Raw genomic sequence first — 27,803 nt, 5'->3', positions numbered from 1 at the left:
CTTATTTAGGTATTTATTTTAAAAAAAAATCTTCAAGGCATGAAGTCCTATTAAAAAAAGTGGCTATTACTTCATAAAATGTAAGGGGACATAATTAAAATGTGTACAGATTAACAAGGAAGCTCCATGGAATTACAAATTATGGTTATAGCCATAAACAAAAATTCACAAAACTTGCAAAATATGACTGTATTATACAACATTGTTTCCTAAACTGTTAAATATTTACATTGAATACCAACACTTAAGATCTTATTCTTATTGCTCAATGCTAATATTTTCAGGCTAATACAATTAATCAGCATAATGATACTAAAATGCAATATTCACAGTTGAGCATACAAAGTGTGTATTTAATCAGGACAAGAAAATGGATGGCTACATTTGTTAGAATGATATATTTATTGAAAACTTTTCTGAGGTTTGGAATGAGACAGAATAAAGGATGCTTACACTGTAATACACTGGCATGACATTCATTTGGACTTCTGCAGAAGTGTGCAAGAATTATCACTACTTTCACACTTATCTTTGTTTCTGAATTCTACAAGAAGGGCAAACTAATTACCAGTCTAGTCATCAGACAAAAACATGTGGAATGTTATACCCACAAACATTCTCCTACATTAGCATTTTTGTATATAGGACAGAATATATTAGGGGAAAGCGCTAATGTAGTAACCTACTTCTTGGTGAACTAGTTTACTACTGCAAAAAACTTACTTTTTTCGTGAAGAACATGCATGCATATGACAAACCCTGTGAATTTCTACTGCCATTTCATAACAACTCTAAATTTCATAGGAATCAATGGTGTAAAATCAGGGTGACTGGTTGGGGTTTTCAATTCTCTCAAAGACATACAATCTCAAAATGAATTCAATTCTCTATACTCTTTGCTTTGTTTGAACAATTCCAGACACTTTTTCCCCCCCCACTAGAAGCCAACAAAACACAACACAACAAGTTTTCTAATACAGTAATGGCCAGCTTGGGGGGCATCATGGAAGAAATAATTCAAAACCTGGACTACTGACCTCCACAGAAAATAGGAATCGGCACAAAGCCATGGGAGGAACCAAGGAGCCATATCCCCAAATTTTCTACAAGCTCCCCAAATTCTGAACACATTTTTCAAGACAGAATGACATAACCACTCTTGAAATGAATTTGCCTCTTCAAGAATTGGGCCCAGATATCATTTACTTTTAAGGCAACAACTGCTCTATTTTACAAGCTTTTAATATTTATATAACCTACATCATGATCAACACAGAACACTGTCAGAACATCATACACTAGACCAGCGTTTCTCAACCTTGGCAGCTTTAAGGTGTGTGGACTTCAACTCCCAGAATTCCCCAGCCAGCATGGGAGTTGAAGCCCACACATCTTACAGTTGCCAAGGGTGAAAAACACTGCACTAGACCATTTGCTATGACATCTCAAGAGCTACAGCAATAAACCGCAACTTTTCACTGCTTCTTGTGGCTTAGGGCCACAATATACAGGATATTCCTATAACCTGCCTGCTGATGAATCCTGGGGTCAGGGGGGGCTTGCAGTCTGTAAACAAGTCCTCAGTACTGTACTGTGAAGACCCTTTAAGCTAGATTTGCCCAAAGTGCATGGTTTGGGAAACAGGAAAAATGTAATACATGTTAAGGACCATTTATTACTAACACTGGGCCACATTTTCTACATTAGACACATCTTAATTGGCACTTACATACCTGAGCAAAAGATGCAAGTATGGCCCCCTTAACAAAGACAGACTGGAATTCTACCGAGTGTAGAAATGGCAAGTTTTCTTACTACATAATTAATTCGACAAAGAAAAAAAGCTGGACTGGAAGTCAGTCCCACTCATGCCTACAGAAGCCGCTTCCACCTAATACAGTCAGAAGGGTGGTCAAGGGGGAAAATGAGATTCTTCATACATCTGGATTAGGAGGTATTAAGTGTTGAATTCAGACACTGTTAAGATCAGAAAAGCCATAATGTTTCTTAGCATGATGTTTGAAGGAATACTGAAACAAAATCCCGCTGTAATCTCCAAGCAAACTTGGCTTAGACCACACGGGGAATTTCAGAAAGTGCTGAAGACCTATCGAAGTATATTTTGCTAGGGTTAGGGAAAGGATGATTTGTAGGGCAACACTCAAATGAAACTGCTCTTGCCTCAGGCAAGAAGTAACACATGTTGGAGTAACTTTTTCAGCAATACATGATTTTCAGGACTATTGTGAAAGAACAGGCTGAACTTCACTGTGTATCATATTGTCTTATGAGGGTTCGTGTTGCTCTTTAAGTCTTGTACGAGTGTACAACCCTTACAGTTCAAGCTGCAGCTCAAAAAGTTCTATAGGGTGATTATTTTTCTTTAATTATTCTGTGGTTCGCATACTGGACAGTTTGTGAAATGGCATTTCCTCTAGAGCTTGGACAAAAATATTATTTCAAGGCTCCAGTTTGCAAACTGGCAAATGTGTTCAATTTATAACCTGCTCTTTAGGATTCCTAACCTGCCATAAGGTTTCTGAGGCAATGTTTCCACAGGTATTTTGTGATATGTGCACACAGCACCCAGGAGCAGAGGCTTCCTTCCCCATTTTTCTAAACATTATGGGCAACTCTGTGCGTGCAAGATGGATGGCTGTACAAAGATGCAAGAAGGATGCATGCATCAAGATGTCCACAACAGTTAAATTAATGAGAAAGTGCTTAGAAAGTACTAGAGCTCCGATGCACAGAAAGTGTGCCACCTGCCAGCCTCAACTTCCTTTCCTTATTAAGGATGTTACAGGGTTTGCAAATGCAAGTAACGGAAATCACAGATATTCCCAATTCCCCAACATTTTGGCTATGCAAATGCCAAAAACATGGACCCAAAGAACTCCAGCATCTAAACCAAGAACATGAATCAAGTAGATGTACAGAATATCAGATGAATTTTGGGTTCTTGATTACTGGAACCCTATCCTCCACTAATCTACTTCTAATCTCAATTATAAACAAGCAAAAGAAAAGGCACCAAATGAGAAGATATTGGCACATAATCTTAGAATGGGAGGATCTCAAAATACTGGACTTATGCAGATTCTAGTAACTGCCCTGCCATTTCAGAAATACCTTTATGCAGATTTTGGTGTAATACTTTGCACGTGTGTTAAGAGTGCTTTCTTAAAGCTAGCCCTGTCCAGACGGTTCAAATTCTGAGAACTGCAGTCCCAACACATCTGAAAGGAATGCTCTATTAAGAGCAGAGGCATGGAAATGATCTAAACGACAGACAGACATAAAAATGTATGCTACAGAACCAAATATTTCTTAAATGTCACCTTCCATGAATGGTAGGGGTCCCAATGCCAGACCACCAATGTCCTTTGAATTTCTGCCAGTTTTAAAGCAGAATTGTTTAGGGTCTGTTGTGCTTAAGCCAGGGGCTCTTCTGGGCTCTGGGGATCTTTGGATTACATATAAATTCAAGGAATTACACCTTCAAGTGTTTTACTAGCAATTTCATTGAGCAAGAACTGCAATGCATCTTTATGTTTGCTTAACAAACCACACCTGAGTCCAACTTTCAGTAGCATCTACGAAGCCCTTATGGCTTCACCGCATGGCACATAAATGGCCAATACAATCAGAAGGATACACACAACATCAAACATAACAAATCTATGCAAAACCATTGGCATTATAACACAATTCGTAAACCTTGGCATAATACCACATTTTATATTATACAATGAGGTAATATTTACAAACCCACCCTTTTGCGGCCCCCCCCCCCAGCAAAGAGAAAGGAAAATGAGCAACTTTGCAAATGAAAGACAATAGCATTGCTGTTCATTGTTAATCTCGGGCAAAGCAGATCATCAATACAGATACATAGTATATTAATTACTGTATGCTAACCTTGATCATTCCTGTCAAGAATTCAAAAGTGCCTTGAAGATGTAGTTTTTCCTCCCTTCTTGGTGCCCTTCAGGTGCGCCAGGACTACAACCTCCAGAAGTCCCAGCCAGCACACCTGGAGGACATTGGTTATATAGAATCAGGGAGCATGTTTGGAAAACTGAGTTTTGGAAATGAGTAAGGCAGCATGTCAGAACAAGACCACAAGCAGCACTGATATACAATTATCTCCATAGTGACAATGTTCATTAAGTATGTTATGCCTCGGGAGTGCACAGACAAGCCTTAGCATCAAAACTTTTTTAAAAAGTGCAAATAGTTTTCTTCTTAAAAGAAAAGTAACACAGCAATGAAGAGACTCTACCGAGGAACACTTTTTAAAAAACAAAATCACAGCAAAGTAGATCATCTTCTCTTCAATATCCCTTTCAAGGCACTACAGGTAGGACGTGACAGGTAATGTAACATGTAATACTGCTCCTCAGTCAGGTCGAAATATAGGGTATTTTGGTAAGAATTCTATTAGTATTACCTATAAAAAGGGGGAAACACAAAGACAAATTAACCAATACATTCAGCTCTTCCGTGAATGTCAAAAAGGTTTGGAAGTTAGTGTGCTTGAGCAGACACTGGGGGGTTGCTGTGGGCCAAGGTGGGCCTACCTCCTTCAGTCTGGTCCACCCAGATTGGAATTTCAGAAAAGGATCTTTTCCCCTCCTACCTGGGATCTTCTGTGCATAAAGCAAGAACTCTACAGCTTTTGGGCTTCTATTATCCATAACAAAATGTTTTCCCCAAACAATGAAAATGCAAGATTGTCATTCAATAAATATTATGTTAGAAAAAAGGTTGGGGCTTTGCTTCTCTTAACAGAGTTCGATGAGCTAGTTTTCACCTTCAAGTCCCCAAGAGGTTGAAGGGATTGGCTTCCAGGTGTTTCTTTTCCCCCTAGGTGGCACCAACAACTCAAGTTTAAATCTCGGGACTAGATACCTCCTTGCACAGGTTAACAGCTCAGCTCCTTTGTACTATATAATGAGGAAGAAAAGAGCCTCTCCAACATCAAAGCAGCAGGCAAGCTTAAACTTTTCTTCCTGTTTGACAATCACAGCTGCTGCTGAAGGTTTGTCTAAGACTCTTCTGTGCCCACACTGGACCTGCTACTGATGGCAATCTTCAGTGAGCAAAGGATCACATCTAATATGTAGCTCAGGTTCAGTAGAATCAATTCAATTCCAAGTTATTTAGCATTTTCTTTTTGCATAAAAGGCAGCAAGTAATTTGATGCGGAAGGTATCTGAATACGTTTTCATAAAGGCAGAGTAGAGAAAATCTTGACTCATCCACTCAGAATACCAAGACTGCTACATACTTTCAATCTTATAAATAAAGACACACGGGTTTTACAATTTTCTCTGCACAAACATGATTTGATTACAAGTCACTATTGAGATCCACAAATCTGAAAACGTCTGATGGATCATTCAATATCCTTCAGGGCCATGATGATGATATTTACTTCTCTTTATTCCAGAATACTTAGGGCCAAAGAAACAGCAAACAAGCGAGCAAAAGGAAGCTGAGTAAGTTCAACTAAAAGATGTGCCTAGACATTTATGCTTTAAAAATGCAAAACAGACTACTGCTTTTATAAGCTTGAATGCTACACAAGACACCTTCAATCTAGACAAGGCTGTGATCTGGCCTATAAAGGTTCAAATCTAAACTATGAATAAGTTTACAATAGTACTTATTTTAACAGAAGTAAAGGAGTAGTAGTAGTTTATTTTAGGGGTATTTATTCTGAAAAATCATTTTGTATTTTAACAAACCCAGATAATGGACAATAACCAACACAGGGCAGACAAATTCAAAAGAAAATCAGCTGGCACTTTGGCAGTATTCAGACTCAATACAAGCTTGCTTGGGTGTGTGTTTGCCTGTCTATCAAATTTATACAGCTGCCCATCTACCCAAAGAACTCTATGGCAGACAGAAGGCCAGGACAACAAATCCAAGGTTTACTTGTGGTATAAAAAGAAAGGGGAGGGGGCAAAGTGGAAATTTTGGAGCATAAGCAGAAGTTAAAGACAAAAAGTTGGAAAGAAAACTAGATAGTCTGGCTCTATTGGAACTGAGAAATAAGGAATTTTGTTTGAGATTTAGAGCAACTGCAGAGGATTCTGGTGAAGACACTAGAGAAAAGATTATTAAAGTTTTAGCAAACTTTTTGGATTGGGATGAGGAGGATACAGAGGCAGAAATTGATAAAGTATATAGAATAGATATGCAAGAATTAGAAATGTTCCAAGGGATGTTTTGGTGCACTTTGTCAGGAAAAAGACAAGGGATCAAGTTTTGCAGCAGCATTTTAGCACAAGACTGAGGACTGATAATGCAGAAGTAATTGTTCTTAAAGAAATTCCTATTAGATTCCTGCGTAAGAGAAAAGAGGGTTCTTTTTTTGACTGGGAGGTTAAAGCAGAAAAGGGTCCCATTTTGATGGGACAAATTGGAAGGTGTGATTTTTACTTTTAGACAGCAGAGGTTTCGACTGAATTCTGCCCAGAAAGCAAGGGAATTTCTAGAAAAATTTAAAGAGGAATTGGAGGAGTTTCAAATGGAGATCTCAGATGAAATTACACAAAAAATTCAGCAGGTATAACAGGAAACTGAAAGGGATGATACTGAACCAGGCGCTACAGGTATTGATTTTTCTAAATTTTTGGCTTGATTATGGATTACAAATGCTTAACACAGAATATAAATGGAGCAAATGCTCCTCAAAAGAGTATATTTTTTTCATTATTGAGAAAATTAAAACAAGATATAACTTGCCTAGAAGAGACGCATATTAGAAAAAAGGACATAAAATATTTGATTTATAAAAATGTGGGTGAAGAATTTATTTCAGTGGGAACAAAAAACTGGCAATTCAAGATAGCATACCTACTTTTCTGAAAGACATAGATCCTTTTCAAGAATAGACATGATCTGGATTTCAAAGAACTCGGCTAGTAAAATTTCTAAAGTAGAGATATTACCAAAGACCTTTTCGGATCATAATCTTATAAGTTCAGTTTATAAAAGAAAAGCTAGTTCTTTTAGATGGAGACTAAATGAAATGTTACAGAAAGAAACAATAGTGGAGGACTGTAAAAAGAAATTAAAATAATTTTTTGAAAATAATTTAGGTAAAGGCACTGATTTAAGAATGGTTTGGGATGTGAGTAAAGCTTTTATTAGAGGTTATTTTATACAACACAGTAGTGAACTTAAAAAGAAGAGTCGAGAAAACACAAGATATTTTGGATAAAATAAAGAGGAAAGAACAATTAAAGAAATTTCCAGAGAAGATAAAAATTAAGCCTTTACAATGACAATTATCTATATTAACAGTAAGAGAAATGAAAATAAAATGATTTGTGTAAAGCAAAAAATTTTGAGTTTGCAAATTAACCAGGGAAATGGCTAGCGCATAAATAACAAAAAGAAAAAGAAAAGAAAATGATATGGAAATTACAAGAGGGAGATACTGTATTAATGGACAATGCAGACATACAAAAAGCATTTCATCAGTATTATTCCAACTTGTATATAGGAAGTGACATCTCTCTAGAGAAAAACAGATGAATATCTAAAGAAACAAAATTCACCAAGGATTACAGAAGAACAGAGACAGATTATGAATGGACCTATAAAAATAAAGGAAATTTCTGAAGCTATAAAAAAAATTAAACCAGGAAAGGTGCCTGAACCAGATGGATTATCAGTTTCTCATTATAAATGTTTTGAAGATGAACTTTTACCACCTTTACAAAATATGATGAACTCTATCCTACATGGAGGAAAGATGCCAATATGTCATTAATGCCTAAAGAGGAACAAGATTCAACTTTAACAAGAAACTATAGGCTGATATCATTATTGAATAATGACTACAAATTGTTCACAACAATACTAGCTGATAGACTGAAAATAATTTTGCAGGAATTTATTCATCAGGATCAATGTGGGTTTTTACCTAAAAGACAGTTAAAGGACAAAATTAGAAATGTGTTGGCCATTTGGAGTATCTGGAGCAACGTAATGAAAAACAAGCTGCATTGATCTTAGATGCAGAGAAAGCCTTTGACAATTTGAACTGGGCTTGTTTGTTCAAGGTTTTGGAAGTTATGAATTTTGGAGAGAACTGTATAAAATGGGTAAGATCGATTTACGCTTCACAGAAAGCACAAGTAATTGTTATGAAGGCCTAACAAAACCCCGTGAGATACAAAAAGGAACAAGACAGGAATGCCAACTGTCTCCTCTCTTGTTTATCTTGGTTCTTGAAATACTGAATAGAGATGTAAGACAAGGTGAGGGGATTGTGGGCGTAAAGATTAAAAAAGAAATTTGTAAGTTAAGGGCTTTTGCAGATGACTTGGTGCTGATTCTGGAAGATTCTTTAAAGGGAATTGAAATATTAATGGGCAAATTAAAGGAATTTGGTGCATTAGCAGATTTCAAGATTAATGAACAGAAGATGAAGATGTTAACAAAAATATGAAAATAGAAGATCAAACAGAATTGATTAATGCAATGGGTTTTAAGATTGACAAGAAGGTAAAATATCTGAACATCACTATGACAAACATGAACTGTATGTTATCTCAAAATAACTAGGTTAAGACACGGAATGACGTTAAAAAAGACATGTTGAGATGGGAGAAACTACAACTCATTGCGGGGGAGAATTTCTGTGATAAAAATGAATGTCTTGCCTAGAATGATGTTTTTGTTTCAGACAATACCGGTTTTGACAAATGATGCACCATTTAAACAGTGCCAGAAGGATGCATCTAAATTTGTGTGGCAGGGGGAAAAAACATGCGTTAAATATAAGGTGTTAAAAGATGCAGAGGAAAGAGGAAAACTGGGTTTACCCAATTTGAAACTGTATTTTTATATTGTTATCAAATCTGTCACCACCCATCTCGTTGAAAAGCGATTTTGCAGCTTGCTGTTTGGTTTAGATGAAAGAGTGGGTGCTGCTGAGAAATAGAAGGCTTTTGGAGTTAGAAGAACACGACCTGAGATTTGGGTGGCATGGATATTTGTGGTACGAAGTTAAGGTTAATGTAGATTTTAAAAATCATTGTGTTAGACACGCCATATTGAGAATATGGAATAGATACAAACCCAGATTGTGCCTGAAAACACCTTTGTGGCTCTCAGCAAAAGAAGGATTTTATAGACGAGAAATAATAGGCTTTGGTTAATGGTTAACATACAATGAAATACTCGAATTCTATCAAGGGGAATACAAAATAAAATCAAGAGAGCAAATGATGGCAGAGGGACATAATTGTCAATGGTTTTCCTATTTACAGTTATCAGAAAGATTTGAAGTAGACAAAAGAATGTATGGTTTTGAACAATGTAAGACTGACTCTGAGATAGAATTGTGTACAAATGATGAACATGTGATTGCTAAAATGTATAAACTATTGAAATCTGAAACAAGTGAAAGAATTATGATAAAGTGGGCTAAACATTTTGGTTATAATATACAGATGGAACAATGGAAAAATATGTGGTTGAAAGGATTGAAATTTACACTGTTATAATCTTAAAGAGAATTTTTATAAAATGATGTACTGTTGATATATGACACCAGAGAAATTATCTAGAATGTATAAAGGCACTTCAAATTTATGTTGGAAATGTGAACAACAAGAAGGGACATTTTATCATGTCTGGTGGACATGTAAAAAAGCTAGAAAATTGTGGATTCAAATATACACACTGATGCAGAGGATTTTAAAGATTAATATACAATTGAAATCAGTGGTTTTTCTTTTGGGACTGATGGACAAACAGTTGGAAAAAAGTCATGGAACTTCGTTTTTGTATATGATGACCACAGTGAGATTATTGTATGCACAAGATGGAAAGATTTGGCAATACCTATGATGGAGGAACGGTTGGTGAAGATGATGGTGCTTGCAGAGATGGTGAAATTGACTTCTTTGATCAGAAAAAAGACAATATCTACGTTTATTGCTGACTGGAAACCCCTTATGGACTTTTTGTGTAAAACAGAAAAAAATGAACTTATGATTTATGGTTTTGATGATTAGACAGGGTAGATTATAGAAAGAAGAGAGTTCTGTTGTAACCATAGAGTAAGAGGTAACTATAACTGCCGTAAAAAAGATCAGAAGCTACTTCTTGGTATCTTTTTTCTTTCTTTTCTATTTTTCTTTTCCTTTCTTTTCCTTTCTTGCACTTTTGGCTTTCTCTTTGATTTCTTTCTTTCTTTTTCTTACTTTATATTAGTTTGCATTAGTTTTATCTTCCTTCTTAAAAATCTTTAATAAAAATTGTATATAAAAAAGGGGGAGGGGGAGGGGGAGGGGGCAGGGGGAGAAGAAAGACATTTGTTTCTTACTGTATTTAAACTGTGACAACATGAGTAAATGGAAGCAGAGGAGCAGAACACAGCTAAAACCTGGAAATATTATACTAACTTTGCTAGCTGCCAGCTCTGATTTTATCTTTCAGTGTATGTGTTACAGTGAGATTGCTTCTGCTTTCAGATGAATGACTGCACTATGCTAGGCCTACCCTTTTGACTGAAGTACATATATAATAATGTACATATTCCTAGAAAGAGGAACTACGTCTCCAGTCACTAAGGACAGGGATGTGATGGAAGGCATGAGCGGGGAGGATTCTGGAATGGAGCTTCAAGGCTACAGGGAGGGGGGAGAGACATTCCGAGGAAAGCACCTCCTCAGCCCCCAGCCGGACTGTGTGAAAGTCAAGAGGAAGAGACTGGCCCCTCCCTAAGGGCATGATGGCTACAGTTGCTGTCGTTGGGGGGATTAGAGTTAGTCTGGCGAGATTCTGTCTATTAGGTGCAAGCTAATAAAGAAGCTGAGCGGGACTGTCTCGTTGGATTCTTGGGCTGAACCTGACAGGGATGAATTAATCAGAAGAAAAGGGAAAGCGGTATCTTGGAACTGATACTGATAACTTAAAAAAATACTTACATATTCCATCATATTGCTAGTTTCACATTTCCGTTTACTCAACTTCCAATGCAAGCCAAGCTTAAAAAAGAAAAAGATACAGTTGGCATTATCTTAACAAGCAACACTCTTTAGACTGATGTACAAGCCTATATGTCTCTTGAACATGCTAAGATGCCACACTCTGAAGCATTAAAATTCCCATATACGCTGCCCAGCACAAGATTATTTCTGAGGTAGCTGCAAATGTCATGCTTCAGCCTCTGTATCAGCTTGCCCTTGAGATATGGAGCATGGAATACAATTCCCATCAGGCAAAGCCTCTGCAGGCAAGGCATGATGGAACTCTAATCCTGCACATCTGGAAGCACCGATTAGAATAAATATTTTCTGTGTATAGATTTTACTCAGTACTTTAATAAGAGCCGCATTAGAAACTTCAATTAGGATAACTTGCCTCCCTAGCATGGCTCGATATGAACAAGCAACTGGTTTCAATCCCTTAAAATTAAGACATTTGGCAAATAAATTAATCAAAAGAGCAGACAGTGTCTGCTTCTATCTCTTTTAGTTAATGAGATGTCCACTTGCATACACCCACAGTTCTGTGTTCCAGGATTTGAATTACACTCTCATCAAAACAGCTGTGATTTTTATATTCCTAACAGGATCTTGCAGTCCATAAATAATCATCTTTGGCTGATTAAGGGAAATATATTATTTCTTACCATAATTAAGGCAACTGCTCCTCAACTTACCTTGTGATATAATCTGTTATTTTCCCATTCTAACAACTTCTGAATAGACCTTCTAGTCTGGGAAAAAAGCAAGATTGGATGAGTTAGCTGCACTGCCTTTTCTCAGCGTTGGCTGATCTATCAGCTGCAGCCTGACCTGGGCAGGTAAGAGCTTGGCTACATCATCCCTATACTGATAACCTCCTGCCTGGTTTACTGAAGGGCAAGATACCCAGAGATGCTTCTCAAAGTGAACAAAGACCTTTAGTACAGTCACTGACCAGTATTGTACACAATTTTATAAGGGGCTTTACCGAGTCTGGGTGAAAATACATTAAACATTCAGAGTAAACTGAAAGGAAAAAAAAATAAAATGGAGCAAAGCACATTATAAATACAGTTACCTTACTATGGAATACTACAATACTAAAAACTTTTAAATACTTAAAATGAAGTCACTAAGTTATAAAACTGAATAAAATAGTAAACCAGTAAACTACCAAGTAAGTAAACTACTAAATTAATACACTGAGATGCTTAACAATAAAATACTGGTTTGAAAAATTACTAAAAGATTAACATGCTAAAATATTTAGTTTATTCCAATTACCAGTCAGTGCCAATTGTTAAATTCTTTACAGAGTCATGTACTAAATCTGGAAATCTTTATTTTGCTAAATTTTGCACTCTTTCTTGTAACAATATTGTATTTAGCACACTGCTAGACAAAATAATACTACTTGCTGTGTCATTTTAGGCTTTTTATCAACAAGTAGACATTTTGCATTAAGACTCCTCAGCTGCCATCATGACTTTTTGTATCAGCACCAGAAGTTCAACCTGAAGGATCATCTTCTCTCAAACATTTCTGCCCCAATTGTAGATTCTCTTTGAAAGCTCTTCTTTAAAAGCTGCTGTCCAAAGAGATGCAATGGATGGCCACCAGGAGACTTATTAATCTTCCATGATTTGGTTAGTTTACTGCTGCCTTTTATAATCATTTTTTATCATGGTTATTTCTTATTCTTTTATTTGTTATTTGTTATTCTTTTATTTGTTATTCTTTATTATTTTTAGATTTGTAAACTGTAACAGTGACATTTGCCATTTAGATAGAATATGCAGGTATTTAGAAAGAAATCAGAATACCATCTCAGTGAGCTACCTTAAAACACCACCCAAACGCTGCATCAAGACTAAACTGAAATTGACACACATTTCTGAAAAGGATCTCTTCGACTGCTGGCTTTTCTCAGGTAGGAAAGCCTGGCATATGAAAACACAACACTGGGAATCCCACGGCTATCCTCTGGAATGTCAACACAGAGCTCTCTGAAGGGAATGGAAGTCGTGTCCATAATTCACTGCATTTAATTCAGTAACATGCAGGACTCTTTAATATATTAATTTTATTCTGTTTTATACCTTGTTTTCTTCTTATTGTGTAAATTTCCCTGACTGTTGGAATACAGTATGTAGAAAGGGGAGGCATTTGTTTATAACAAATAAGCAAAATCCAGGAGGTGTAATAGCGATTCTTCTGTAAGATGCTAATCTTATTTATTTATTTGTTCAGTTTATATGGTTATTTGTCTTGCTATAGCAATTTTAGCAGCTAACAGCATATAAAAACACAGTCAAAATTATTAAAACAACATTTACCTGGCACACAGATAGGAAGAAGACACTTCTCAAATTTGTTTGTGAATAGTGTGGGGGAGGAGGGGGCTTCAATCATGTGGTGCTGACCATCATCTTGGCCTTTGTGACCCCCTTCCCTGTGGATATCCCACCCCCTGAAAAGCCACCTTTACCTGGGCAACCAATGACCACAAAAGCCAGTTAGAACAAATTGGGCAGTTGCGCTGATTTTGCCACAGAGCTGGTTGGCACACTTACTCTTTTGTTAAGACAGACAGCAGGCCAGAGGCTGCATCCGAGGGTGCAGCAGCAGCATAAACAGCCACAGAGAAGCCATTTTACATTGACGGGCAGATTCTTCCTTAAACATGCATTCACATGACTGATACTGATCTTGAATTCTTCAGGGGCAACCTACAAAAAAAGGACAAGTGGTGACTCCACATTGGGAACTAAAACCTGTTCTCTATCCAAATATACAGATATTGCACGACTTTCTTTTTTTCATTAAGATTAAGATTTGTGTTAATTTTAATCAATCTAAAACTGTTTTGCTTTTAATCTTGGTTATTTTTTGCTTTTGCCTCCTGCCTACACAAATGGCCTAAATATTGTAAATAATAATCCTTTGGATATTAGAAAGTAAACAAGATGAGGGATGCATCTACATATGCTAAGAGTCTATAACCGCAACAGAATCTCCATGAAATTTTACCTGAATGGGAATTAACAGAAGAATAAAAAGACACCAAGAGAATACTTCTGATATTCTCTTGGTGACAGTATATTAATCCTTTTTTCAATATTCCACTTTATATTCAATTACTGATCCCTTCAACAGAAATCAAGTATCTCAAAAGAATATAGACATTAAAATTATATTGCGATCAATTCATCACTTCTTTACACAACACACAAACATGCCATAAGCTTTAGCAGACCATGGAAGTTTATGTCATAATAATTTGGTTAGGTTTTGAGGCATTTTTATAGTGCTTCTGATGCAACAGTTTATTCATTTATTTGGTTGGTTTCAGTTTTTCTAGGCTGCCCCACTGAATTTGACTGCAGGTGATACACAGAATACACACATTCAGCCACTCCTACAATGGGCATTTTTCATGAATCCCCTTCAGGAACAGGTCAGAAAGACCAATCCCTGGACACCTCCCCTCTCCCCTCCAAATGAAGCAAAAGAGGTAGAGTGGCCAGAACTAGTTAAAAATTCCTCTCTATTTAAACTGTTTTCAACATGAAAAAAAGAAAAAGCAGCAAATCACTGACAAAAGTTCTAACACATACTTTTCTTTCAGGAAAGCTTTTCTTTTTCAATGGATTATTTCAAAATGGCATTTCTTGTACCTGCAGCCTAAAATTATGCAGACCGACTGGGCCATTTTTTGAATTCTACTTCATTCTACGCAACCTCAGAATGCAGCCATGGACAGGCCAGATAATGATCTACCAACGTAACAGTCATTTCATATATGTGCACTTTGCTCAAATGTTGTATGCTCAACGAATTTCAGAGATGACAAGAGTTACATTCTGAATTAGCAAAGGGAACTATAGTTGTACTGAAATGCAAAAAATGCCACTTTTTATTCAGGAGTTTTTTTAAGCATCCTGTAATGCTATAAATAAGAAAATGCAATTGTTCTTAAAAAACAAGCAAATCAGGTAAGGGCCCTGAGTACAAGGAGAGTTGTAAGAAATCCATCTGGCCTGAAGAGAAAAACTACATTCTAAAGAGGAGTTCCTTTTTGCCAGCATGCCATAAAAGGGACTAAGGGCGGACGGAAGGGTCATAATGTTTTACAACAGCAGGCAAGAGAGGAAGTGATCAAGCGAAAGCCAGCAGGCCTGCTCTGCTTTCTTTGACCATCATGGTCACAGCCCTATCAATCACACCTTCTGCTGAATCATAATACCAAAGGGATGTTTTATGACTTGCACTTCCCTGCATTGCTCACTAAAGTCCGTATTGTTTCAAGATCAGAGCAGGAAGCTGGACTTTTCCCCTTAAGGATGACCAACAGCTCCAGGTGGCAGGACTATGGGAGTCACATTTAAGACCATATTGCAAGCTTACATTTTTATCAAGAAGCAAAAAACAAAGATCCAGTGAGTTAACTTGTCTAAGCAGGCAAATCTAATCTAGGCATTCTGTGCTGAAAGCTTACAGAACTAATAAAATAATTAAAGGAACAGAATAAGCTTAGGGAAATTTAGAATGTAAGCAGAATTTCCTAGAAGACTGAAATGAGGTAATAACTAGTCATTTTTCTCTTATTTTGCAGTACTTTGTTTTTCAAAGTCTGTGATATCCCTCCAAGAGTTGTGTCTTAAATTTCTGTTCACATAATTATTTTATATTATCAGCACCTATAATGATATAAAAATAATAACCAGCATTCTGAAATACAGAGTCCAAACAATGGTTATACTGTAATTTGGGCTTCCACTTGAGAGTAATTGATTTAATTCAGTTCAATGTCTTATTGGGTAGATGTACAGAGAAATATGTTTACTTCCACAAATTTAAAAAAACCCCACATATTATTAATAGACAAAAAGTAGCTGTTCAACATTACAATATTACTCAGCACATTTCTAACAACTGTAATTATTCTAAGGTTCCATAAACTTTAATTACAACTGTGTTTGATTTAAAAAAAGAGAATATGTCTGATATGAATGAAACTTTGCCCAGTGCCAAAAAAGGGAATACCTGGAAAAGGACTCCAAAATATTTTACAATGGCCAACCTCATTTGAGAAGACAACCCTTTCAGATATAAAGATCTTAAGCTATTTACGTCAGAGCTGGCTCTCCGAATTAAACCTAGAGCTAGAGTCTGAAAATCAGTGAGTTCTTACATGAAACAAGTTCTTTAAACAATGCTGTAATATATGCTCAGCTTGGCTGCCACCATTTAACTATTTTTAATTTTGCATCAAAATGCCTGGGCCTGAAAGAGGATTGTCAAGCAGAACAGACGTTACTATGAGAATACACAAATGCACAAACTTTGCTATATCTGACCTAGTTTTTCCTGGATTAAAAATAGAAAGAAACCTCACTCTATCCTCAGTAAGTATACGCCATGTTTCAATTTCAGGGTAGCTTTTGCCAGGGTTCGGAGATGAAGCGATGTTTTCTGGGGAATGGATGGGCTGAAAAGGGGAATCTTTACACTCTTTTTGGATTATGTCATTGACCATATATAGGCACAGAGCAGGTCAATCAATGCTTCACTAGGCATAAGGTAGCAAATACATTCCAGCCAACATGTCTAAATACTCTTTCAAGATAAATTGAATCAGTCTGGCAAAGTACCTCCCATCTCGGTTGCCACATCAAATGAACACAACCTAGTCACCTCTATTAGAGATGCTGCCATAGACAGTAGGTATGATTCTACACTGACAAGGGAGTGATTTGATAGCCAAATGGAGCCCACTCTTAACAGTACTGCAAAGTGAGCAGGGCTGGCTTTTACCTGAGTTTTTAAGATTTGTCCAAAAGGAAAGAAAAAAAAAAAGACAGTTACTGAACTAAGTGAAGAGAATGCATGTTCTAGACTGCACCATCATTTAGTATTTGTAAGAAGACTTGAACTATACAAAGTATTCTAAACACTGATAAGAGTAGACTGACTCCCCTTCTTGCACAAGATCTACACATGGGAAAACTCTCAAATTCAAGAAAGGAAAACAGGAAGCTCGGGGAGGAAAAGAGCAACAGACCCTGTATCTCTAACAGAATGAAGTGAATCACAGACCTACACAAAAGCTGCTCTTAAATTTTCTTGAATCCACATTCTATAGAATCAGTGGCCACAGATTAGAGTACAGCTGTTTGTGGTCACTGTGGATGATCTGAGGAGCATTCATTGACAAATGCAGGAAGCTGACAAGAAAGCATCTTTTAGATTTAGGGTCAAGCCAAATTCCAACTTACCTTCCCTGTCAGAACAGAGGGAAATTCTGTGTCAAACTTGTTGCTCAAGCCAAACCTTGAAAAAACAAAGAACAAAAAGTATTTCCACCGAACCTATATAATGTTTACAACTTTTGTTATATCTCTTTTGCATTTGAAAAAAGAAATTACTACGGTTTTACACCTCATTCAAATGCACATTAAATAATGTTATGTATAGCAGGGAGTAATCAAAGCAAGAAACATGTATGTTTCTTGTTATTAGCAAATTGTTTTAAAAATTACCAAGATACATATAAATAAGTCTTCCTCCTTCCTTCTAGGCTAATATGTCTGTCTCAATAAATTCCATCAAATTAATCAGATCTTTGAAAGATCCTGATAAACTCTGTAGGAACTCAAATAAAGTTTGTAAATTATGATATAAACTACTCAAGAATATTTCAACACTTATACTCTATTTCCTGACTTTTCTCCCACAAGTTAATAAGAGTGATGAATGATGTAATATTTTAACAAGGGTGACAAGAATCTTCCAGGATGGGATCCCAAAGCAGCATTATCTTGACTTTGCAAGCTCTGAACTTACTTAAAGGACCATATATATGACAGACATTATATACACACAGATTCATCTTTCACTCACAGAAATGACAGAAAGAACGAACTGCTGCAGATATTTTGTAGTATATACATTAAACAAGAAATATTCTCCATAGCTCAATACTTTAAAAGGAATATAAAATAATATACAAACCTAAAGTCATAGAACAAATATATCTCGGCTTCACAATGAAAAGAAATTAGGTAATAATTTGCAGCACCACTTATTGGGAGTCAGAAGCAGGATGATGAAAGTGTAATATACTGGTATAAAATACAAAACGTAGGAGGACAGGCTCTATTGATTCAACCTTCTGAAGCTGCAAGGACAAAGTCATATACAATACGGATTTTTTCTAAATTTCCCAAACAGAAGCAAAGAGGTCAAGCATTGCACCTTGCCAATATGAAGGACGTTCCATAATTGGGAGGTGATAAATAGCTTCAGAAAACAATGTATCCATTAATATTATAGAAAGTTGGAACCAATGGGTAGTCCATGCCCCTTATTCCTTAATATGGGCTCTGGCACTTTCCAGCACTAAAGCTAAGAGAGAGAAATCCATACTATTGGAGCCTACCTTCCAAAAGACATCTCCCAAAAGATTGATAGGAATCTATCAGTATAATGGCAGCCTAACCCAAGCAAGGTAAAATTCAACAATAGCCATTTCTTAAGGACTACATGTCTACCTTCTGAAGTCCAGCCTCAAGTCATCAACAACACTGAAAACAGGTTCCTAGGTGAATACATCTTTCAAGGAACAATTGTTTGTTTCATTTAAATATAATATACTTTGATTTTCTCCATAATAAACTATTATATTAGCCTTAGCCTTGTTTGTTGCATAGTATTAAACTCTCAAAATTCTCTTTGGAGCTTCTATAGAAGCAAAGAAGCTAATTTAAAACATTTCCACCTTAATTCTACACTATTCTTTCTTTCAGCTCATTTACTAATATGCTGAAAAATTATGAACACGTGTAGAACAATAGCATGACTTTGAACAAGACAGTCTTCAAACTACTGACTGTATCTAAAGTGGCAAACTTTGAAATTGTATATTACAAAGAAAAAGGAGAGGGAATATTTTTTAAATGGTTAGGTCGGTACCATTTCAGCCTTGCTACACTACATACCTACACTGCTCTGCCATATCAGAGCCTCCTATAGTAATGCTTAGCTTTTGTCAAACTTGCCAAGGTTATGGCAAACATTAAATTATATTACATTATATTGTATTACATTAATGACAGCAATAGATTAATAGCCATCCTTTTTGCAGTAACTTTTAAACAAATTTGGCACAATTGATATAAATTAATTATTGATTTTTTAAAATACATTAATATTTAGTGACTTAATTTTTTTTAAATGTATGCCTTGAAAGTGAATGTTTCAGCACTGAAGTATCACAGGAGAAAGATCAATTTAATAGCTGTCTTTCCATTTTACTCAACAACTTAAATGCAAGCTAAAGGACTGCAAATTCCTACATAATCAATTCAGTAGGGAAATGATCAACTATTACCATAGTCTCTGGAAACTGGAACCTGAAAACCAGCTTCAATGTCAACTCTACTTGAAATCCATTAATTCCAAATGAATGAGCTATCACACCATCCATGTGTGTGGATGCAAGGATACAAGTGTCTTGGAAACACATGCTATAAATATGCCCAGGAAAATGTTTGACCACACTATAACATCTACTTAGGCACTCCATTAAACAAGGCATTTAGATACAGTAGCTGATGTCCAATATTCTCATCTTATCATGTGTAATGTGTGTTTTATAAACAAATGGAGGTGGTGCTTCACCAATTAATAGCTTACTATAATTTGTGTATACAATATTAATGTATTTGACAATGAAATTATAATTGTCTTCTCATTTCAAAACCTGCATGTTTTAAAGAACCTTGCAGTCAGTTGTAAAATCTTAAATAAAACAGACTGACCTGAGGCAAGTTTTCACTAACCATCCGAAGTTTTCTGATGACTCAAGCTAACATTTATACATTCACTTGCTGAATTTTTTTAAATATATACTATACACAAATCATAACTGATTCAACTACCAAGAAACTATATGTTAAATCTCATTCTATCTGAGGGTGTCTATACTGAAGAAGGTGAGAGTGCACACAATGCACATGAAAGGGCTTTTGTAATCCAAGTCCACAGAGAATGCCCGCTGAAGGGCCCCACCTATTGAAAGGTAAGATGGAAGCTCCCCAGCCCCAAAACAGGCATTCTCCATGAGGGTTACTGTCCTCCAGAAAAGCTTTGCTCCTGAAAGCAATGGCAGCTCCTACTCTCCTGAAAATTGGGACTTGAGTGATGTTGAGTTGTAATTTTGGAACCATAAGTATATACTGTTATTATATATTATTGTAGTTTACTGTTATCATTGCACCAGCTGCAGTTGTTGTTTTTATACCCCACTAAGAGTTGCCCTGACTGAAACAGGCAATAAATTCATAAATAAATAAATAAAATATAGGGGCGGATGGTTAACCATGCTAGAATCTATTAAGGATTGAGCTGGGGAATAGATCTTTTAAAGAAAAAATAACCACACTCTGCACCTGGAGAAACTGCCAATGCTGAAAAGCAATAGCCAAAATTTGAAACCAGGGTTAATTGCTCTTTTGAAAATCCTGTGTCAGTGGTACTTGGAATGACACTATCATTCTCCTTCTGGATTACATACAACTAGAAGGGATCAACCTTGTTCTTCCCTTTTCAGCAATTGTCAAAACTTGGCACTAGGAATTGATACTCTATTGATTTGTTCAGCTGAAACCACCTCCTACTTCCTCAACCAGCAGGAAACTGCAGCCATAATGGAGAATCATTTTTTTTTAAAAATCAAGTTTCATGCAAAAGGAATCCATGCTACATCAAATTCTACTTGAACATAATTTTAGGAAAGATACAGCTAAAAAAGTAGCTAAAACAGTCTAGAAGTATTTGCACAGTTATGCAGCTATCTTGGCACCAACTTTTCATATCCCATCCAAAAAAAAAATATCTACTTGTAAAAAACTATACAAATCCTGTATTTTCATCCAATGCCTTGGCAGCACACATTGAATAATTTACTTTATCCAACCTAGCAATATCTTGATGAAATAGAGTAAATTCTCCATCACTTTGTGCCATCATGGTTATAATGACTGCTGGCTCACAGAACAGTTCAACACATTGGTGGTCATAACAACAGGAACTGATTATCTTAAAAGTGGGGGTCCTTTCAAGAAATTATACTTGAGATTCTTACCTCAAAAGAGGTAAGCATAAACTGCAAAAATCATCTAAGAATTAAGTCACTTTGCTTTGTTAAAACTAACTCATGCCGCAGTGAGACATGCACAAATTGAAACAACGTGGAGTTGTCTTTCCACTTACTCTTTCTATCTTGCTTAACAACCAAACTTCTTTCATTTTCAAAAATTGTAAAAAACTTTGGTTTTAACAAAGCTCTTCCTTTGAAAGACAGGTCTCTCCTATCTAGCTACACAATTGCTTATCTAAGTTGTTTCCTTGTAAAGATGAAATTACATTATTGTTAATTGCATGCTAAAGTCTATTACTAGACTATGATTATATGATGCTAAGGAATACGTTATGCCTAACTAAGTTCACCTGATAAAGTATTATTTGAAAAATGAGATCATAATGTTATTAGAAATGTAGATGAGCCCCAAAATCACAAAGATATGCCCTCTGGTTCAATTTATCCCCTTGCAGAAGGAGGGTCATGAAAGAAAAAACCCTTCTCAATATATGATGGCAAACATGTTTTTTTAGCTGAACAGTTTTATTAATACATAAGCTATTTAAATATGGTCCAAATATTCTGCTCACATTTATGTTATACTACACTGTCCTTTTTTTGGGGGGGGGGACTATGAAGGAATGCAAAGATAAACAAAGTTATATGTTTTGAAATTAGACTTTTTGTTACTTCTCTCAAGCCATGATCCAGCACTGGTGTGTGGGGGGATGAATATACAGGCTCCCAACAGTATGATCAAATCACCTAGGATTAGTGATACCAAGGAATACTGGCAAAGATTTCACAGTGTAACACAGTGCTTTGAGCAAGTGGGGGACACACTACTGTGTGATCTATTCAGGGGGCTCATGAACCAAAACTATAGTATAATATGGCATCTATTAAATAATGATAACTTAACACAAAGAAAGTATGGAAACAGCAATGCAGGTCTTTGATCATCCCCCAGAGCACATTTTCAGATCTTCTACAAAAGTAGACAAATTGAATTCATTAAAAAAATGTGTTGCTATTGCAGAGAGAAAGGCCTCAGAAGGAAAGAGAAGTTCTTGAACAGGGTTGCCTTAGTATTCCTCCCATGGAAACTGTATATATAACACAAACAAATCCTCTGGTTTTCCTTTAGCTCTAGGATGAAAACCATGTTTAACAACCTCCTGTCACAGGACTCCCACCTAGCCTTTAACATAGCAGAGAAAGAAGCATCTTTTGATAAAGTTGTACACATGCTCAGGAGCAAGCTATCTGGGCTACAAGAACAGCCCAAATATGGCCGGCAGCCCATAGGTCCCTGAACCAGGAGCAGCTAGTAGCTCTAGTGAAGAACCTGTTGCATCAATTTCTTTACTGAGAGGAACAATAGTAGAATCACCCATTACAAGTGCTCTGCTGGATCAGACCAAAAGTATATTTTAAAACTGAAGCTCACAAGAAGGATTTTCCACCATTTGCCTCTTGCAGCAGTAGCTACACTATCTTGGGACATGGAAGTTCCATTTTAGCCATCAAAGCAACAGTGCATGAATCTGTCTTATTTAATTCAGTGACCTTTACCACATCCTGTGATGAGAAACTTGGCAACGTGATTTTCTCCACTGAGTGAAGGACTATTTCCTTTCACATGTCACAACATTTGACTTAATGAGAAAAACAAAAATACAGTGAAAGTGTAATGTTCAATCCTATATTCATTTATTAAGGTATTACTTATAGGTTGCCCTTCATCCAAACAGTTGAAGTTGTGAACATGGCTCACCACCCCCACACATATCCACATTTTATTCTCACAACATCCCCTCATCTGATACTTTTTTATCCCAATACTCTAATACCCAAATAAGATGACAGAGAATTGCAGTCTTGCAGACTTCCTTTTAAGCAAATGTATTTAAGCTTGAAATATAAAGCAGGACTTTTGTTACTTTGCACACTTAGATTAGGAATTATATATTATCAGAGATACTATTATCATACTCTTAGAGACACTGTGTCACTTAGTGCCAGTTGCAAGACAACCCAGAAGGGTTCTTATGCTTACATTCAGCTTATGGGCTTTTCTCTACTTTTTATGTTTTAAGAGGGTGCCATCTTTCTCCTAATAACCTCTATCACTGACCTGGAGATCATTAAGAACTATTGGCTGAGTGAGGTGACAACCACAACTATACATTTAATACAGATTATGATGACATTTATATGACTTTATCTCAAAATAAATGTGCTTTTTTATATTTGCCTTGTGGATCGATAGAGTGTATTAATGGAAAGGAGAGACAAAATATAATGCAAACAAATAATAAATCAGGACAGATGAGGAACAGCCTACACATCAACCATTTGAGAATTTGGAGCTCTGTGCAGAGAACAGGGCGGGCGGAGGGGGGGGGAAGCAGAATATAAAGGAATGTCTTCTGCTCCCTGAGGGGGAGAAAGCAGAGCAGGGACTCCATCCATCCAGTCACAAGAGTTATAGAGCCCCAACCACCCACCTGTACATTTTAAGGAGAAACTGTATACATAATAAAGAAATTGGAACATGCATCTGAAAATGAGCAAAGGAATTAACAAACATTGAGAACACTGAAGAAAAATAAGGAGAAAGTTGCAGGTAAAATGTAGAATACATTGTATCCCACAGAAGTGAAGGCAAGAAATTGAAGTCATAAATTCCGAGGCAAGGAAAATCCTGCGTAATTTAAAAAAAAAATACACAGAAAGATTACTCTATGGAGTCCTTGGGGTTCTCTGAGCTTGGTTGTTTTCTTGCAAATGTTTTGTTACCCGGCTAGGTAACATCTTCAGTGCAATCCTATATTCATTTATTAAGGCACTGAAGATGTTAGCCAGGTAATGAAATGTTTGCAAGAAAACAATCAAGCTCAGAGAACCCCAAGGACTCCACAGTTCAACCCTGAGCTACATATATTCTCTTCTATTAGATTACTCTATACAAATAGAGTTTTGTTTTTTTTTAAAAAAAGGGGTGGAAGGCAGGTGAAAAACTACTATCAGATTAAGATACTACTTCCTTTCATCTCTTAATGTAAATGCAATTTAAAAACAAAAATTAAAATCTGTAATGAAGATATAGAAAGCAAGTAGATATTCATAACAAGAGAAAGCAAATGTCTGCAAAAGGAATGGGTACGGCAACAGTGATCAAGAAAGAGTGAATGCACGAAAAAAGGAAATATCAGGATGAGCACAATTCAAAATGTCCCATTTGATAAGTTTAATAAGCAAACAGAGCAACAAGATACATTCCAAGCATTGTATTCCCAATTATTTCCAAGACAATAATCTTTGAATGGATATGAAATAAATATAAAATGATAAACAATGATGCCTAGGGTGTTTAAAATTTAAACACAGTTGTTAACATGCAATGTAATGTTCTCCTACATTATTAAGATATTTGCTTTACATAAAGCAGGGTAAGACATAAAAACAGACATTGTGATGAACAATTATTTAAGATATATTTTATGATTATACTTGAAAACCAAATTGGTTTCCTCTCATAATTAAAAAGGAATGTAAACAAAAGGAGATCCATCAACATTTTTCCAATGAACACTTTATGAACACTACCTACCATATTCTAGATTTATGATTTGGATAGGTTTGGTTCACAACTTTTGAGCTATAACTACACTATATCACCCAGGCCTTTGCAATGTCACAGCCTTTTTTTATGGTGCTCCAGCCTCTCTATAGATGTTCTCCTCTGGATGTTTTTTTTTCCCCTCTTTAAATACAGACAATATTAAAATGGAAAGAAGAACCCCAGAGAAAGAGCTGTGCCCTTCTTGACTGCAGTGCAGCATGGAGCTCAAGCCCATGTGTTAAGCCAGGAAAGGGACAGGGGACCAAAAGACACAGCTGTGCAAATCCTGGGGAAGAGTTAGGGGCTGCCTCTTGGCTGGCCCTGTGGGACTTTCGATCAATCTTCTCCAGAGGGAGGTGATTACAGTGTCTCTGGCAGTCCTAACACAGCCACCCCAAAGGGCGAATTGGCCCTACCCGAGAGATGCGCTGGGTCCCGGGCCCTTTCAGCAGAGGGGCCCCGCTACTCGTCTTCCCGCATGTGCTCCAGAAAGCCATGGGGGCAAGTGATTGTACTGCACGTTATGGTTAGATGCGATTACCTTGGCTATGAATTTTATGATTTTTTTTTAGGATGGTTTTCTACATATTGGTTTTTTCCTGGGTTTTTTTTAACGGTTGTATTGTTCTTTTTTGTGCTTTTATATTTGTTTCAATGGTTTGTAAGCCGTCCAGGGAGTCATACGTGTATGAGATAGGCGGCTGTGTACATTTGAAGAACGAATAAATTGATAAAAAGCCGATCCCCTCCTCCCCGGGAGACCCCTCTGCCCCAGTGAACAGCCGCTCAGTGAAAGATGCGGGGGAGGGCAACAGAGGCCCTCTGCACACGCTCAGGAACCCTGGGCTTCCCGCAGCTCACCTCACCACTAAAACAGAAGGGGGGCGCGCGGATTTCTCTACACCTGGGCCTTCCGCCCCTCCTCGGGAGACGCCTCCCTGCCTGCCCCGCTAAAGAGGAGGGTCCCGACGCTCTGCACATGCCCAGGGACTCTCCTCCTTCCTCCCAACGGCCGCCCCGCGCCCTCTGCACGCGCTCAGAGGCACGCCTCCCCCCCGCCTGCAGGCCCCGCGGCCCCGCCCCGCCCCACCCGCCGCCTTCGCCCCCTCCGCGGGTCCTTACACGGTGATCTGCCCGGCGCCCCTCACAGCCACGGGTTCGGGCGCGTCCCGGGGCCGCGGCAGCTCCTGACTCCTCACCACAGTCCGGTAGGCCTCCGGCCGCTCCTCTTCGTCAGCCGCCGCCGCCACCGCCTCCGCCGCCGCCTCCTCCTCCTCCTCCTCCAACTCGTAGATGGTGTCGAAGTCCGCCATGTTGGGGAGCAGGACGCTCATCACCCCCCCTCGCGCCGCGCGAGGCAGCTGCTACTGCGCAGGCGCGGGCGCGAGTGAGCCAACGGACGCACGGGCGAGCGAGCGCGAGGCGGAGGGAGGGAGCGAGCGCGCGGCGCCGGCGGGAGAACTCCGGCGGGCGCGCGCTCCCTGGTGCGCAGGCGCCGTGGCGGACTAACGGCGCGTGGCTTGTCCCTGGCCGACCCTTCTCTTTTTTTCTTTCTTTTCCCTTTTTCTTTCCCTTTTATTGTGGTGTTATAAATGTTATAAATAATAATGGTATTATTTCCATGCAGATGTCCATGCAATCCTATTTAGGGAATATGATGCTAAACTATGAATATTCTATAACTTAGGAAGCTTCAAGGATTGCAAATAAGGAGAAAGGAGTAAAAGTTCCCTCAATATGAATAGCATTTTAGGGCGTCGCTTCTGTTCATTTCATTTTGGCTGAGCGTGTGGAAGTCGAGTGTGGTTCGTGAGCCGTGCGAACTGCTTGTATATCGCACATTACACTGCACGTTTGCACCATTACACCTGAAAAACGGTGAATTTACAAGGGTGAATAGTAGGCGTTTGTATCTCGGTGACCTGCTCCCACTTCAGCCCTTAAAATCAGCCAAAGTGGGCCGAAAATACCGCCTGGGACATCACCGGGCCGTGGAATGGCCCCCGGTGGCCCTCAGAAGACCAGGACTTTAGAATTTGCCACTCCGGGTTTGTGTCTCGATGGATCGTGGGACTCCACAAAGAAGGAAATGGCGACGACGGCGTGTGCATCGTGACGTTTTTATTTTTTGTAATGGATATTTCAAACTTGCCACTGCCCGTCTCACTGCAGAGCGACTCTGCAGAGCGGTTTAGAGTAAAAAAAATAAATAGGAATTAAAATAGAATAAAAATTAAAGTACACAACAACAAGAAGATTCCTATATAAATAATAAATATCTTCCAAGGAACTGATGTTAACTTGGAGTTATTAGACTCAGGGAGCATCAGCAAGGCATCAGCCCCCCCCCCCCCCGGGTTGGTTGTATCTCTCCTCGCCCTGCCGGGTTGGCAGAGCCAGGTCTTCAGCTCCTTCCAGAAAGCCGGGCGGGTAGGGGCCCACCTCACCTCTGGGGGGAGAGTATTCCATAGGGCGGGGGCAATGGCGGAGAAGGCTCCTCCTGGCCCCTGACGGGATCCATAACATGCCTTCTCTGCCGGACCGGGCAGGGCAGGTCGAAGTAATGGGGGTGAGACAGTCCCGCAGGTAACCTGGTCCCATGCCATGTAGGGCTTTAAAGGTGATAACCAACACCTTGAATTGGACCCGGAAGGAAACTGGCACCCAGTGCAGCTCCTGCAGCAGAGGTGCTACATGTGGCATCCTTGGGGCACCCAAGATTGCACACTTGCCCGCATTTTGAACCACCTGTAGCTTCCGGATACTCTTCAAGGGTAGCCCCACGTAGAGTGCATTGCAGTAGTCTAAACGAGAGAGGACCAGGGTGTGAGGGATTGACTGGAGGGCCTCCTGATCCAGGAAGGGGCGTAACTGGCACACAACATGAAGGTTGTTCCGTGGTAGCCTGTGGACATCACACAAATGACATCATTTTAGCATTTTCTTCATTTGTGCAGCAAGGTCAACAATGTCCATGTCATTTTGAAGTCGCCATGACTTGTTACAGATGCCTATGTATGACTTCACA

The 27,803-nt window shown here is 38.1% G+C and overlaps 1 protein-coding gene across 1 annotated transcript; it reads right to left on the bottom strand.

The window, feature by feature from the left end:
- On the bottom strand, positions 1-26,334 carry CHIC1 (cysteine rich hydrophobic domain 1). The gene is made up of 6 exons (XM_088129176.1): positions 25,898-26,334; positions 17,282-17,336; positions 13,577-13,732; positions 11,699-11,755; positions 10,962-11,021; positions 1-4,453 (listed from the first exon to the last, which is right to left on the bottom strand). The coding sequence occupies exons 1-6, from the start codon at positions 26,107-26,109 to the stop codon at positions 4,403-4,405; spliced, it is 591 nt and encodes a 196-aa protein (XP_087985302.1). The 5' UTR covers positions 26,110-26,334; the 3' UTR covers positions 1-4,402.
- Between the last annotated feature and the right edge of the window lie 1,469 nt (positions 26,335-27,803).

The sequence above is a fragment of the Python bivittatus genome, unplaced genomic scaffold (assembly GCF_059951505.1).
Source record: "Python bivittatus isolate LINGU-HERP-01145 unplaced genomic scaffold, Pbiv_v1 ctg000790_np1212, whole genome shotgun sequence".
Taxonomy (NCBI): domain Eukaryota; kingdom Metazoa; phylum Chordata; class Lepidosauria; order Squamata; family Pythonidae; genus Python; species Python bivittatus.
This window is presented reverse-complemented; position numbering and strand designations above follow the sequence as displayed.

Excerpts from the sequence above, each read along its gene's own strand:
- CHIC1 (XM_088129176.1), bottom strand. The coding sequence starts at position 26,109 with ATGAGCGTCCTGCTCCCCAACATGGCGGACTTCGACACCATCTACGAG. Across the intron at positions 17,337-25,897 it reads GGCGCCGGGCAGATCACCGT|GTTTGGCTTGAGCAACAAGT; the intron begins GTAAGGACCCGC and ends TGTTTTTTCAAG. Across the intron at positions 4,454-10,961 it reads CTAGCAATATGATGGAATAT|GTAATACTAATAGAATTCTT; the intron begins GTAAGTATTTTT and ends CCCTTTTTATAG.